The following is a 15,532-nucleotide window of genomic DNA, read 5'->3' on the forward strand; positions in this document are numbered from 1 at the left end:
TAAGTATCGGTTTCTACAATCTTCTTAAATATTGATTTACACAAAATATTGCATATTGTTTTTTAGATAATATATCAGTCGATTCTGATTGTATCAATTTATTATTTAAATTGAAAATAAAACTTTTAGCAACAGTTAGCAAATTCTGTTAAATTTTAGCTGCCTTTTTTAAACAAGCTCGTTTTTTTTTTTGCTAAATATCGCTATTTTCTCTAATATAAAATCAAGAAGAATAAAAATAGTGTTGTTAAAAATGAAAGAGTTTTGAATTGGAAGAGAATTGCACTTAGTATCTATGATTAGAGTTGTCAATTATTTTTTTATTAATTAAAGAAAGGACTGCTAAATATTTTTAATTTTGTGTGTCTGATATGCGAGATGAGGCTACAAGCAACGGAGATGATGTTACTATTGGTTTTTTCAATAGACCTTTCCATCGATTTGCTTTTGTTTCGGACAGTTGTCAAAAAACTATTCAACCTAAGTAAATATATATCTTTTTCAAGCAGCGCTTTTTGGCAAGGATAGAAGATATAAGATATGTCTTTACTTGATTAAAAAGAGTCCGAAACAAAAAAGAATCATTTCGTAAATGAAAAGCCCTATTAAAATTTCAGCGCCATTATGTCACAAATATTAAGCATCGCATATTAGACAAAACAAATGATTTTTGTGCGTCTGGGTAAGTAAATCATTTTTATCAAATTAATTTATTGCCAAAATTTATTTTTAACACTAAATAGAAAAAAAATGAAAATTATAATTAAATATTTGTCATATAATTATTATTTTATGTAAAAATACAATTTTGATTGTTTGGAAACAAAAAATAACAATCATTGAATAATTATTTTTTAGGAGTTTCTAATGTTTCCAAGATAGCAGAGAAAACGTCTAATGAAAAAATTTACAATTCAAAACTATGAGAGGCGTTTTATAAAATATATTTAGGATTAAGTTGCTTCAATAAGTTCTTGAAGATCAAACAGACAATCAGCATTGCCACCTAAGGGTTTCCGCTCAACACCAAAGTTTAAAAAAAACAAAGACCAATATTATGGATAAGCTGCCTGGCTTAGCACCATGCGTCCCTCAAGGTCAAATGTGCAATTAAAACGAACATGATTTAAGACCGTTGAAACTGTGAAAGGAAAAACGGCTCGACAAAAATTGCTATTGATGGAAAGTATATTGCAGTATGTCATATTATTTCCGTGAATGCGCAGTTCCTGTTGCTAGTAAAAAATTTCAATATGATGTGCTAACTTTTGTTTTACGAACAGCAACGATGTACACGTAGTAGTTGTCCATATACAACTTGTGCTTCAGCAGTTATTTTTATATTTCAATAAAATTTACCAAATATTAGCAATAAATTAAGTTTCGATCAAGCAGATAGTTTCTTGAAAATCAATAAGAGTTTTACTATAGAAAGTTTATTGAAATAGATATCGTCGATTAGTCGCTTATATAACTTTACCACGCAAGAAACTTTTGATGAATTTCGGGAGAGCCAAAAAAGTGTATATTTCTTTTGATATTCTTCCGAAAATTACACTTATTTTAACGAATACAATCATAACTAAATCTAATAGATTTATTCCACAATTTCAAAAGAAATATACACTTTTTTTGTTTCTCCTGAAAACTTATCAATTGTTACTTGCGCGGTAATGATGTATAAGCCACGATATACTGAATCAGATCTCGTATATCAGAGACTTTAGTTTCTTTTTACATTTGTTCGTGTACTATTATTGTATCACTCTCACACGATCTTCGCGGTATGTATAGATAGATTTTTATATAAAAAAAGTTTTTAAACATTGGCAATTTTTTTCCTTAAATATGATAAAAGGAAATATAAAAGTTTGTGGTTTCTCTGACAGTGGTGAAAATTATCTTGGAAATGACACCACATTTATTAAAATTGATGCTAGTACTAAGCGAGCAAAACGCTAAAAAACACGTTTTGAGAAATAATATTTGAAGAAAACATGAATTAACTTCTATAACAAAGTCGTGTAACTTTTTTAAAAATAAGAGCAAAATGAAAACACTACACATTCGATAGGAATTCAGCCTGGGCCTCTATATTTCGCGTTTAATACCTTGCTATTAAATCACGTCGAATGGCTATTACGTAATTTTGCCACACGCCTCGGTGCTCTAATGGCAAGGCACTAACAATAAAAGCGGTCATGTAATCACTAGATTAGCAAAATCAGGCCACTGGTCAAAAGTCAAAGACCGTTTACAACAAATGTAAAATATTCAATACAACAAGCTTGAAAGTTATCCAAGTCCCAGTAGCATTCTGTCTATTGGAACTATCAGGATTTTATCCTAATACCATACATATTAAACGAAACCACTTTCTTATACAGAGAGCGCCATCTCTTAAGTCAGTATGTAAACATTGAATAGCTTTAACAAATTCAATCAGTTCATTGTAACCCCTTGGCCGTTGATGAACAGCATCTTGGGATCTTCCACTGCCCCTTGCTCGACAAAATTTGACACCAACCGATGAATATGTGCATGTTGAGTTAATACAACTGAACGGCTATTTTCAATGTACAGCGTCACTATTCAAAACATGCCTAACTATCAAAAACATGTTTAATCAATTCAAATGGTTGACAAATGCCAAAGTTATTTAATGTTTACATATCGACATAAAAGAGGACGAACCCTGTAGACAATATGCATGTTGCATTGGTTTTATTTCTGTATTATTTATTCGCTCAGATAATTTTTTTTTAGTATATTTGTATTAAGTGTGTAAGTAAATTGGAATTTAAAACTTTCATCCAAATTTTTTGTTATTATAATATGGTCATTTACTTAAGGAGTCAGGTAATTTTTAGTAACCATTTTAAATTTAAGGCTGCATCAAAGTTTGTCTTACTTATTTGTATGTGGTCCGTTAATTTAAAAAAATGTTGGGACATAAAATGATGTTAAAAATTGTTTTAAACAAGTCTAATATTTTTTTTTTGATTTTTTGACCCCAGAAAAAACACTAACGCATATATTCTAAAATTTTGTATCAAAATTCTCAGATAAATCTTTGAAAATGGTTTAACAAAATTCTAAAGTGTAATTATAAACTATTTCATTCTGAGGCCTTTAGTAAACAAATCGAAAATTTAATATTTAACATTTTCAGCCTTGTAAATGGACATTTTGCATTTTTTTAAATATTAAACTCGTTATAATCTGAATTCGATCAAATTTTATCAAAAAATGGCATTATATCTTTTTGGTGAAAGTGGGATCAAAATTCAAAGAAAATCTTTCTTCGAGAAAAATTAATTTTCTTATTTATAAAAATTATTGGCTCCATGTTACTGCTAAAAAATTTTGGCATAGAAAAAACTTTGTGCAGCCTTATATTTATTAATTTAACTTTTAATGTCCAGGACTTTCCTGAAACAATGAATGAAACTTTAAGATATATTTACATATCTTTAGATGAAAGTTAAGGTACCAAATTTAAGGACTTAGTATGTACCATACTAAAATAAAAAGTGCTATTAAAAATTAATTCGAATTCTTTCAGAAAAAACTAAACTCTAGAACGGTGTAATTTTGATTGTTAAAATTAGAAAAACATTTCACATTGACAACTCTATTATCACGACTTGAAGATAGAATATATCTTGATTGGGAGTGTTTTATTTATTGCGTTACATATAAATACGTAAGTTTGTAAACTGTAAGAAATGAAGTTCTATTCTAAATCCCAGAAGACAAGACATTATAGTAAAAAAAATAAATATGAAAAATTTAACAAGAAATATAAAAAAATATACTACCGTATCCATCTCGTTTAGACAGGAGTACCAAAATCGGGGTCACCATTACCTTCAATATTTAACAAATTTTGATTTGCACGAACATACCGTTCAAGTAATTTTTCTTTGTTCTCTTTTAATTTCTTTTCGTCAATGTAAATGGGATCAGTATTTTTTGTATCTTCATGAAATGATATTAAATCTTGGTTAACAATTTTTAAGTTACGTCCATATTGAACAAGTTCCACAGGATTCTCATCAGAACATTCACTCTCTTGGCTGATTTGATGATTTAATCGTGTCTCTGTAGTACTATTTAAAAATCCTTCGACAAAATTGGTACAACCTTCAATAGTATCTTTCTCTTTTTGAGGTTGTTGAATTTCTTTATGTTTTTCAATCTGAGTTTTAGAAGTCGTATCCTGATTGATTAACTTTGGACTTTTTTCACGTGTCTTTTGCACACTATTGATAATTTTTAAATTTGGTAATTGAACTTCGGTTTTAGCAAATGTTTCACTTAAAAACGCATGAATATTTTTATCAAATTCACTGCAATATTCGGGTACCTTGTTTTTTGTTGAATAATAACCACTGAATGGTGGTGGGGGCGGTTTTTCAAAATCAGGTGAACTTTTTTCATCTGACGATTCAATTGGTTTTGGAAAATTTTTTAAATGTTTCTTTTTAAACATTTTTGTATTCGATTGAGTTGTTGTTTTTAAATCGTTTGGATCATCGTTAAAATCTGAATTAGCACTTGATATATCACTGGATAAATAATCATTTGAACGAAATATTGATTGTAATGTTTTAACACCATGATGACTCTTATTTCGATTCTTTAATTTACGTGTATTTTTACGCATTGTATCTGTTTGATGTACTGGTGAACTTTCATATGATTCATTAAGGCAACTTGCATTAAAACCACTTTTTGATGAATTATTTGAAAATGATTCAGAATTTGATGAATATGTTTTTGAATTATTATTGCATAAATTTTCATCGTTTTTACAAAATTCTTGAAATTTTTGTAACTCTAATAAATTTGTTAAATGCGTTTTTTCCAATTCTGATATATCTTTATGATCATCACTTAATACTCCAGCTACCGATATATTCTCAAATATACCTAAAACTGTATCGGTTACATAGTCACTTGTAGTTGATTCATTATCATAACAAAAATCTTTTAAATATGATTTATTTGGTATATTGTCATCATCTGGAGGTGAATCTAATATGGATTGATAATTATCACGTGGATAATCTAATTTTTTCTCAGTGAATTCAACAATATTATTACGATATACTTTTGGTTCGTATAATTCAGTTTTGAAATTTTTTACAACAAATGCTGTTGTGGGTTTTGGTGATGATGTGGTTGTTTCATTGTTATTTTTTATAAAACTTTTTGGTGAATCTGAATTATTTGATATAATATCGGATGACATAATATTGTCAGTGCTTGTTTGAATTGGTGAGCTTGCATTATCACTTTCGGTGGTATATAGTAATGAATTTGTTGAAATGTTCAAATTTGCATCAAATTCTAAGTTTAATTCATCAATTATTGTATTTTTAATATCCGGTGGTGACTCTTCAATATTTATTATCGTACAATTATTTTGAAAAAACATATCATGCTGTTCAGCTGATGATGTAATATTATTATTATCTAAATTAGAATTATTTTGAAAGTTATTCACATTATCTGATGTATTTTCAATATCATTATCAAGTATTTGTAGATTACGTTCATTTTCTGTTTTTATTGTAGTCTCAATATCCAAAGGATTTATCATATTGTTGTTTTTTATATTATCCTCAGTTGATAATTGCACATTTTCTTTATTATCATTATTGTGATTATTATCAACTTCTGTAGTATTTGATTGAATTACGTCTTGTGTTGATGGATTATCTTCATGTGTATTTAAATTAGGTATAGTTAAAGTATTTTTAGGACTACTTGGGCAGCTTAAATTATCATCAGAGTTATTCCTGTTAATATTAAGAATATAATTTAATAATGAGTTTGGTTTATTTATACGTTTATTCGTATGAGAGTTTTTAATTTTTTTTTCTTAAAGTATTCGTAATGAAAATAAGAAACAAATAAGGCACAAATAACAAAAGTTTTTAACAAATAGATCAAACTTATAAATTATAATCTTCTTTAATTTTCAAGATATGTATGAACTTAAAAAAAGTTAGTTTAAATAATATTTTCAATATTTACTCAAGATTACATAGATTGATTTTTATTTCAAAAATTTGTGATTTAAAATTTTGATACTCTTTCTTGTACTACTCTATACTCGTTCTAGTTTTGGAATCTATGGCCCAAAAACTTTTATCACCTCTTACCGCTTTGTACGGAGAGTTGAAAGGGTGAAAAATGTTATCCCTAAATTTTATATGAAGTTTAGAAGCGTAGCAAAATTGAAAAATAATTTTACAATAAATCTGCTAAGATCTCTCGCAAGTTTATTTTCCTCGAAAAGAGCTTCTGGATTTAAAATCCTGTATCTTCTGAAATAATCATCGCACAGAAATTTGTCTCATATCATTCCAAAACTGAAACTACCTTTTTTTATTGTTTTGTAAAAAAAAATTAATTACTCGCACTTTTCGTTTTTAAAATATGTCAAAAAGTAGCAAGAGAAAAACCATGATAAGATTTATAGACCATCTTTTCTTACAAAATGGTGGTCAGATGCCTACAATATTGAAAAGACTGCTTTTTGACATGTTTTAAAAACGAAAGGTGGGGGAGTGATTAAATTTTTTTTACCAAACAATATGCAAGGGCTTAAAAGAAGGTAGTTTAAGTTTTCGAATGATATGAAACAAATTTCAGTGCAATGATTATTTCAGAAGATAAGTTGTTAGAATGTCAAATAAATGCATGCTATTCTATCCTTTTCGATTTTTCATACTAAATTTTTTTTAAACTTGTTTCCTGGTTAAAATTTTTAATCTTACTTATATTCTTTTGAATTAATCCAAAAAATCAGATGCAAGTGTCCACTACTAAATTTAGGAACATTATAATTATTTTAACTCTCATACGAATGGAACGTCTGGTAATTTAAATAGAAAATAAAGTAATGAATACTCACAAAAAAAAAATAAATAAATAAAAGAAAATTCAATAAATAAATAATATATTTTTTACTAAACAGCACAGAAAAAAAATCAATTACACAGTCATTTATAATAGTGCATAACTAATAAATTGCAGAGGTGAAAAAAGAATACAATTTAAAAATAAAAATCTATTTACAAAATAAAAGCTATTAAACATTTTAATAATAGTAATAACGTATTCACTATTCACATATTAACACAGAAGAAAAACAATTTTAATATAAAATAATATAATTTTCTTCTAAACATATATCACTTCAAATATTTCCATTTTTTAATAGGGAAATGTTTTTTTTTTTTTTTGGTAATTGCACTATGGTTATCTAAAAAATTTAATGAAAACTAGGTAACGTTAAAAGTTTAAAACGTTACCTTCATTTCATTCTGTGATGTATTAGGGACTCGCAAATTGAGATGGAGGGTTGAAAATTTGTTAGTAAGTTTACTTAGTGTCAAGAAAGAGCATTTTGGGGACATCAACTTGCCCAGCATTGCGATCAAACTTATAACAGTCCTCTTTTTTTGTCAGGGGTTAAGCATCAAAAATGCTATTTCAATAAAAAAACGATTTTTTTTAAACTTATGCAGTGACCACAAATTATTGTTGATTACCAATGTAAAAATTTTATAAAAGATGGAAATATTTACAGATTATGGTTTTATATTACCTATGGAATAAAGTATTTGGCTTTAACAAAAAAAAAATTTTTTCTTAAAATTAATATTTCGATAGTTAGTAGTTACTAAATTGTAAAGGTGGATAATAATTTAAATATAATATGTATCTAAACGATAATTTAACTAATAGTATTTTGCATAATAAGTCAAGTTTTTTTCTATTTTATATCTATTAAGAATTGAATACTCGGAAATATTCGGATGGAATTTAGGCATAAAATATAATTTCTTGTCTTTTCACACATTTCCAATTCCCTTTCAGTAAACTTTTTGTGTACCTACTACAAAGAGGCAATTGTTCATTGGGTGTGCTAAACAATTTATACAGTCAATAGACAGTTAGATATTTGTTCGACTTAAAACAATGCAGTGAGGTTTCGTTATTCCAAATTTAAATTTTAAGGTGTTGATACTTTATTTAAAAGTTACTTCAAAACTTTCTATGAATTTTTCTGGTTCTTCGCTTCGAATTTTAAATTCGGGTAAAGTTATTTTGTCCTGAGCTCAAATGCATATTTAATGCTCTTTTACATATTTATTGCCAATAATAAAATATCGAATATTTTTTCATACTTAAAAAATAAAAACAAATTAATATATCTAAAAATTGCACAAAACAATATTGTGGAAGAAGCCAAAATATAATTAAAATAAATCATACAGTTATCAGAGACGAAAGATGTTCTGTTCTTTTTAATTTAAAGTGATGCGCATATGCCCGAGAAAATAGCGGCCATTTACTGTGGCAAAAAATTATTTGGCGCAGCGCAGGCATAAATATGAATCACTTCAAGCCTATTTAAATCATTTTAAAGTTAAAAGAACACAGGTGAGGTGTTGAAGTGTAGTCAACATATTATTACTTTAACGTTTAGCAATTTATTTTCGCTTCATCGGAATCATAAAATTTTGTTTGAGTGATTTTATAAATATAAAGTATATATTACGCCCACTAGCTCGAGTTTGAGCGAGAGGTCTGAAAGTAATTTTATGAGTCTGAAAGCAATAATACAATACAAAACGATGTAGTCTACATTTAAACACCCGTTCCCCTGAATCCTCTGAAAATTGTATATTCTTAATAATTGAAGAATCTGAACAGAAACTAAAATAAAATATTGGTCCACATGCAAAAATAACCGCATGATGCGAGCGGTTTGATCAAGGTTTCATACAATTTAAACTTGTCTGTTTTTACAAAGACACTCACCGACTTTGTTCATTAAAATCTGGTGTTCGTGGTGCTGTTGGTGTATTAGCCATTGCACCTGTTCCATGTAAAAGGGGTTGTAAATTTATTGGATCATTTGAATCGCATACTTCTGTGTCAAAAAAACGATATCTAAAATAAAATGTATATAAATTATTATGTATTTAGCGCTTAATCAATTCAATAAAGATTTAGGTCCGGTGTCATCAGCCAAAAAGTAATCACTTTAAAATCATTAAAGGGTGTAAGCATTATCTTAGAAAATATAATTAAATGGCATAAAAAACAAATTATACTAATCGACTTACGAACTAAAGTTGTGAACAAATAGATTATATGATATATGGTTTTTGTTTTGTTTATACCATGGAAATAGATGCTTACATTCTCTTCTAAGATAATATATAGGAAGGTATTCTAATTCTGCAATGCATGATGGGAAATGTGTCAGGCGGTTGCGCCGCCACGAGTATGTCAAGGCATACTAAAATTTTCCATCATGCATTGCAGAATTGGAATACTTTCTTATATATTATTTATTACCCTTTTCAACCGCCGCCATTATAATGTCCCCTATTATTTCTTGGAGTCGCGAACTTTTTTTTCCCATTTTTTGACAGTTCAAAATGTCATTTTTCGGTTCTCTTTAAGCTGTACGATGGTTCTGCAGCTGCTGTTACTGTGTGCAACTCAACGCGTACGTATTACTGAATGTATACATGCGTGCTCTCTCATACTCGTGGGAAATGTACTATGCCAAGATATAAATTAAACAACCCAGTATACAACATTAAGTAGTATTTCCTTGTATGTATGATACAAGCTTTACAATATAAGTTGAATATACCGTTGAATTCACATTGGGCATGATATACAAAACACTCAGTATATTAACAACATTGGACTATTGGCAATATCATTGATCATGCAGAAATATTGATGATTTAGTTTGATGAAAACCAAAATATTATCATAGTGACAAAAAAATTATAATTTCACAGTAACTTATTGTTATTGTATTGATAAAATAGGCCAATAACCGGGTATTTTTTTTTTGCAATTTACTGCAGAAATTTTTTCGTCTAGGAACATATTTAGGGGTATCCTCCGAGTGTAAATCCAAATTGGCGGGACGCAGGGGCATGCGCTTCTGCAGCCATCTTGGAAAACACGTTTTATCAAATATTTCGTGAACCAGACATCGTAAACAAAAATGGTAGGGATCATTTTCATACAAAACGACATTTTCTATAACTTTAATTCGGAATTTTTTTCTTTTTCTGTATAATGCATAGGTTTTTATACCGCTCCAAACTTTTCTTAATATGGCTATTGCTAAATATACAGTTAACGGTTCACGGTATATTCAAAATGGTGATAAGCAATTTGTAGAACATATAATTTCCAATAAATTTCATTCAAAACTTTTTGCCGTAATATTTGTAGTTTAAGAGCTATAGGCCAATAACCAGATATTTTTGCACTAAGATTGATATAGTTTATTGATATACTCGAAAGTTCTACTCTCATTAATAATTGTTTCTATAACTAAATACAGTGCAACCTTAATATAACGAACCTCAATATAACGAATTCCTCGATTTAACAAATTTTTCGCAATCCCCTTGAATTGTCCATAAGAGTCAATATAAAATATACCTCTACATTACGAATATTTTTTGCGAACAGCCTCTTTATAACGAATTTTCAACTACATAAAAAATTTAAATACCTCTAAATAACGAAATTCGTCAATTCAAAACCTTTATATAACGTATAAAATCCCACCAATATATGACAGTTAGTATACTCCATAGTATGTAATTCATGTCGCGAGAGGTTCCGACACTTTTTTCCTCTTTATAACGAATTTTAGACCAAATTAACCTCAGTTTAACGAATTACTTGATATAACGAATATTTACTGGTTCCCTTCAGATTCGTTATATCGAGGTTGCACTGTAGATTGTCATTAAATAATGATAATGTGAAATAATTATAGTTTGTCAATAATTATTGACACACTTTAATTGATTATTTTATGTTATTATTATTTTGTTAAGCAAACGTAATTATTTTGTTGAGTAAATAAATCATTAGGTGCATAAAAATAATAATTAATTATTATTATTATATGAAATAAAATAAAAAAACACAATAACTTACTGAAAATTATATCCATCTTCACTTAAAGAATTTGTATCACTATCTTCAGCTGCAATATACTGCACCATTAAAAGACAGTCACCAGTTTGTTGTTGCAGAACATGAACTGCTTCTTTATGACACGCTTGTTTTAAATCTATACCATTTACGGATAATATTGCATCACCTATATACAATTGGCCTGATAATGCAGCTGGACCATTTGGTTCTAGTTCTGATATAAGGATTGGTACACCATGTTCCCGTCCACCCTGTGTATTATTATATTTTTAATTTATAGATATTATTTTATTTTAAATTTATTTCAGGGATTTAAAGAATATAAATAGAAAAAAAAAGCATACTTCGATAATTTTCATTCAATTTAATAGGGTTTCTTATCCGATTTTTACTAAACAGACAAACACAAACTAATAATTTAACCTTACGCAAATTTTGCAAGACTGGCGTGTTTTGCGGCAATTGGATAGGATAATAATCAAATATGGGATTTTAAAATTATTATTTTAAGAAAGAAAACATAAACTCAACTGGCCGTTTAGTGGAAAATAGCATAGCGTAGCTTTGGTACAGATTTTCCAAAGAAATATATTACCTTGAATATATTTTTTGAGATGAATGAGTTTTCGGAGTAAATTTTAAAATATCAATTTTGAAACGATTTATAAAGCCATTTATCTATTTGCAGAAGAACTTAAAATTGTTTTTGTTATTGGTTACCTTGATAAAATTATGATATCATTTGACCTAATTTAGGTATAAAAAAAGCGCATTTGTAGCGATTTTTGGAAATTTTAAAAGTAAAAATTTTATAATGTAAATTTAAATAAGAAAAATAAAACAAATAATTGTATTAAAAGAGAACATTAAGGCTTTTTTTTGGATGAAATTTTTTGGGTATGTAAAACTTTAACTAACTTAAAGGTTAAAATAACACGAATTTTAACCAACCAAGTATTGTTAGACTTCTTTTTTTAATATCCTCAAATCAGAGAAAATTAACATTTTTCGATTATTCTGAAAAGCAGAATTTTTATTCTTATTTGCCAGTTTTCCAGAATTAGTTTAGAGACAAATATTAGCTTAGCAATTTAGTTTTGGGTAACAAATTCTTGTTTATGTTGGAAGCATTTTAAAACAACTTTTTTTACCTACCGTAATACTAATGCCTAAACCTTGCCCATGATTTCTTTTCACTGTGACTAGACGAGTATCACTCAATCCAATAGGAACTATACTATTCACATCTGTTTTCGGACAATTACCATTTGTAATTGAATGATTGTTATTCCGACGACATGCTCTAACTACCGTTTTATGCCGTTGTAATAAGATTTCAGATTCTAATTGCCGCCATAATTTATCACGAACGTCACCACGCATTTCTTTACCTACAGCAAAAATTTTATTCATTATATTTGTACAATTAAATTATTCATTATTTTTGTATGTTTTTTTAAATGTTTAGATGAGACTTTAAAAATTTATCCCTCAGAAGCGATCATAGGTTACGATCATTCTCAAATAGTAGGTAAAGTAATTTTACCATTTCTTAACTTTAAACATTTCTATGTATATTTTAAGAACAGTGCAAACCAATGTAAAAAGAAAAACGCACTTCGAAATTTGTCTTTACTGTACATTAAATAGTTAAAATGTTGTAATCGACAGAAAACAAAGTTGACTTCTTCATTTCTCATTTGCCATTTTCCAAAAAGTAAAATGAAAACAATTCGGATTTTCAATTTTAGAAAAAAAATGACGATTTCCGTTTATACTCTACATGCATATCATGATTCAATTTAGTCCCTAGTTTGAAGAGAACGGGCTGAAATTTTTACAGCGTTTTATAGATCTAAAAAGTAACTTCAAGTTTGTATACCAGCAAAGTTTTCATTTGGGTTATGAAACTCTCTGGCACTTATTTCTTAAACCGAAGGAAATAATGTTAGATTAGGTTATATTGGCTGTCCACGAGAGACACACTTAGGCCATAGAGCCCATTGTGATATGCGTTACCACCTTTTCTCCTGAAAACACCTCTTTCATGCATATACCATGCACTACACCAGCCCATCACAACCATTAATTAAATTAATATTTTGTGGTGATGGCGGAAATCGAATCCGCTACCTTAGGAATACCACTTACGGGATTGGTTACGCTTTAACCAACTGAGGTTTTAAAACTGCAAGAGCTAGAAGAAAATTTTGAATCATATAAATACGTATCTAGACTACCATGTAGTAATCATCAGCGGACAGGCTAAACGTAGTAGAGGTATTAATGAATTGGAGTTACGTTTTCACGGGACGTCTGTCGGAGCCGCTAGTACTTTTATAGAATTTTGGGCTTATTTTAAACGAAGAGGTTCCGAAATTTAAATTTCCTCACTTAAACGCTATTTTCACATATGACGATCAAATTATCTTAATCAGGATCACGTGACCAACGTTTTTTAGACTGCTATAAGTATAGTATTTAACAAAGCCCTGTAAAAAAATTTAGGGAATATATAAAGTGAATACGCAATCTAAGCTAGTGTATACACCAGAAAGAAAGTTTGAGTGAAATACGCACCTAATAATTGTAATTGTTGTATTCTGCCAGCTAATTCTTTATCTAAGTATTTAGCAGCTAAACGAGCACCATACACTTCACTATGTAATGCCAATATTGAATTGCGCAGTGCTGTATTTTCATTTTGAAATTGTATACTTTCGTTACGATAATGTGCTAATTGCTGTAATAATGTTTTATCCTCATTGATTTGCATCGATGATTTTCTATGTGTTGGTGATTTTTCTAATTCCTCTTGTAGTTTCTTTTGTATTCGACATACTTCTTGTGGTTCCAATGTTGTTGTGTTATTGTTATTTGCTAAGCCGCTTGTAGTATTTGATATGTTATTTTTGTCGGTGTGAGCTGGAAGTTTATTTAATAATTGGGCTGCATGTAATTCTAATACAACTGTGTGTAATTCTTGTTCTAAACATTCCTTTTTTGCTTTAGCGTTGATTAACTCTGTACGTAAATTTACTAATTCAGCCTGAAAACAAATACAAATAATACTAACGTTAGTTAATTATAAATTTGGAATAATTTACTTAAAAACTTATAGCCAAGGACTATGGCAAAAAGGTCAATGCACATATCAAATGGAAATTGATCCTTGATTAAATTATTTAAAATTTAAATGTTATTACTGTCACTTTTCTGAATAAAAGCGTCAATGGTCAAAACCTATAGGATAGCTTGCATATTAAGCTTGAATTTGTTTTTTTAGAGCCATTCCATGCCAATCTTTCGCGGAGATATTACAACTCATTGCCTTTTTTGACATAAAGTGTTTCTAGGTAAAAAGTGTTCGTTTAATGTATACATTGTACAAAACACATTATTTCGGAGATATACATGAACAAAGATCATGGCAATGGGAAACGGTTCGCACATGAAAGGCAAGTGTATCCTTTTTCATAAAAAATGGAATATGGCGAAAAATTGACATAAAAAAGCTATAAATAAGCAAATTCAAGCTGTATATTCAAAAACCTTTCGTTGAAAAAATTTCCTGCAGGATTATTTAAATTAGGTACATTTATTCAAGGTGGGGTAAATTAGTGATTTTGAAAGGTTGTAAAAAAAGAGGAAAGTTTTTACGAAGGTGTCCTTTTTCGAAAAATTTTAAATTTTTTGCTAAAATAAAATTGAAGATTTGTGAATCTATTACTCACAACTTATATATCAAAACACCATATATAAAATTTAAAATCGAAAAAGAAAAAAAGTTATAAGCAAATGTAGAAACGACTATTTTCGCTCATTTTTAAAAGTTTTCTCGGCACCTATCCAAATCGGACTTACCATACGCCAATCGATAGGTTTTTTTAGATCTAGAACTTTCTAATTTAATTTTTTTGCATTGTGCGTCAAATTTTTTTTAATCGCAAGTTAACTTTTGCGAATTTTTTTGGTTAACTTAGTCATTGATTAGTCGTCAACAAAAAACTCATTTGGCTTGTTTCCTTCTATAACAACGTATTTTTTGTTTCCTAATAGCAATTTTGTAAGCCGTTTCATAGATTAATTGGATTAATGCTAAAATGCATTAAAAGTATTCAAGAAAATAACATAAATTGGTGTAACTGAATAGTTATTTTTGGATTGATGCGTCTACGAATTGGTGTAACTGGCGCAAGTGGAGCATAGATTTTAAATAAGGCGCAAATAAATCATTTTCTCACGTGTTTCGCATTCAGTAAAAGATATCAGAAATGATAATTTTACAGCTAGTGAAATAAAATCTTATTTATATTAAAATTTGTTTTCCAGAAACTGAATATTAAGGAACGACGTTGAGTTAAAAATACGCAAACAAAAAAACACATTTTTTCGATATATTCAAAAATACAACATCGCATTTTTCGATTTTATTTTGAGATTGAACATGGCAATATTTATTAAATTTGGACAGTTATTTTTGATGCGCCAATATTACTAATTTCATTAGTTAACATTTAAC

The 15,532-nt window shown here is 28.5% G+C and overlaps 2 protein-coding genes across 2 annotated transcripts in view; both read right to left on the bottom strand.

The window, feature by feature from the left end:
• Nucleotides 1–3,835: 3,835 nt before the first annotated feature.
• LOC123290839 (putative uncharacterized protein DDB_G0282133) lies at nucleotides 3,836–7,020 on the bottom strand. The gene is made up of 5 exons (XM_044871183.1): nucleotides 7,013–7,020; nucleotides 4,842–5,807; nucleotides 4,494–4,733; nucleotides 4,027–4,319; nucleotides 3,836–3,981 (listed from the first exon to the last, which is right to left on the bottom strand). The coding sequence occupies exons 1-5, from the start codon at nucleotides 7,018–7,020 to the stop codon at nucleotides 3,836–3,838; spliced, it is 1,653 nt and encodes a 550-aa protein (XP_044727118.1).
• Nucleotides 7,021–7,251: 231 nt separating this feature from the next.
• LOC123305292 (Golgi-associated PDZ and coiled-coil motif-containing protein-like) overlaps nucleotides 7,252–15,532 on the bottom strand; it is a 31,629-nt gene continuing 23,348 nt past the window's right edge. Inside the window, exons 3-7 of the mRNA XM_044886975.1 lie at nucleotides 13,591–14,059; nucleotides 12,166–12,401; nucleotides 11,011–11,261; nucleotides 8,845–8,976; nucleotides 7,252–8,206 (exon numbers count right to left, since the gene is read on the bottom strand). Coding sequence (XP_044742910.1) covers nucleotides 8,170–8,206; nucleotides 8,845–8,976; nucleotides 11,011–11,261; nucleotides 12,166–12,401; nucleotides 13,591–14,059 — 1,125 coding nt within the window. The 3' untranslated portion in view covers nucleotides 7,252–8,169. The remainder of the gene's footprint in view (nucleotides 8,207–8,844; nucleotides 8,977–11,010; nucleotides 11,262–12,165; nucleotides 12,402–13,590; nucleotides 14,060–15,532) is intronic.

Source organism: Chrysoperla carnea, chromosome 1, assembly GCF_905475395.1.
Source record: "Chrysoperla carnea chromosome 1, inChrCarn1.1, whole genome shotgun sequence".
NCBI classification, from domain to species: domain Eukaryota; kingdom Metazoa; phylum Arthropoda; class Insecta; order Neuroptera; family Chrysopidae; genus Chrysoperla; species Chrysoperla carnea.

Excerpts from the sequence above, each read along its gene's own strand:
- LOC123290839 (XM_044871183.1), bottom strand. Across the intron at positions 4,734-4,841 it reads CATTTAACAAATTTATTAGA|TGGTTTTAATGCAAGTTGCC; the intron begins GTTACAAAAATT and ends TTCATCAAAAAG. Across the intron at positions 3,982-4,026 it reads GGAACTTGTTCAATATGGAC|ATACAAAAAATACTGATCCC; the intron begins GTAACTTAAAAA and ends CATTTCATGAAG.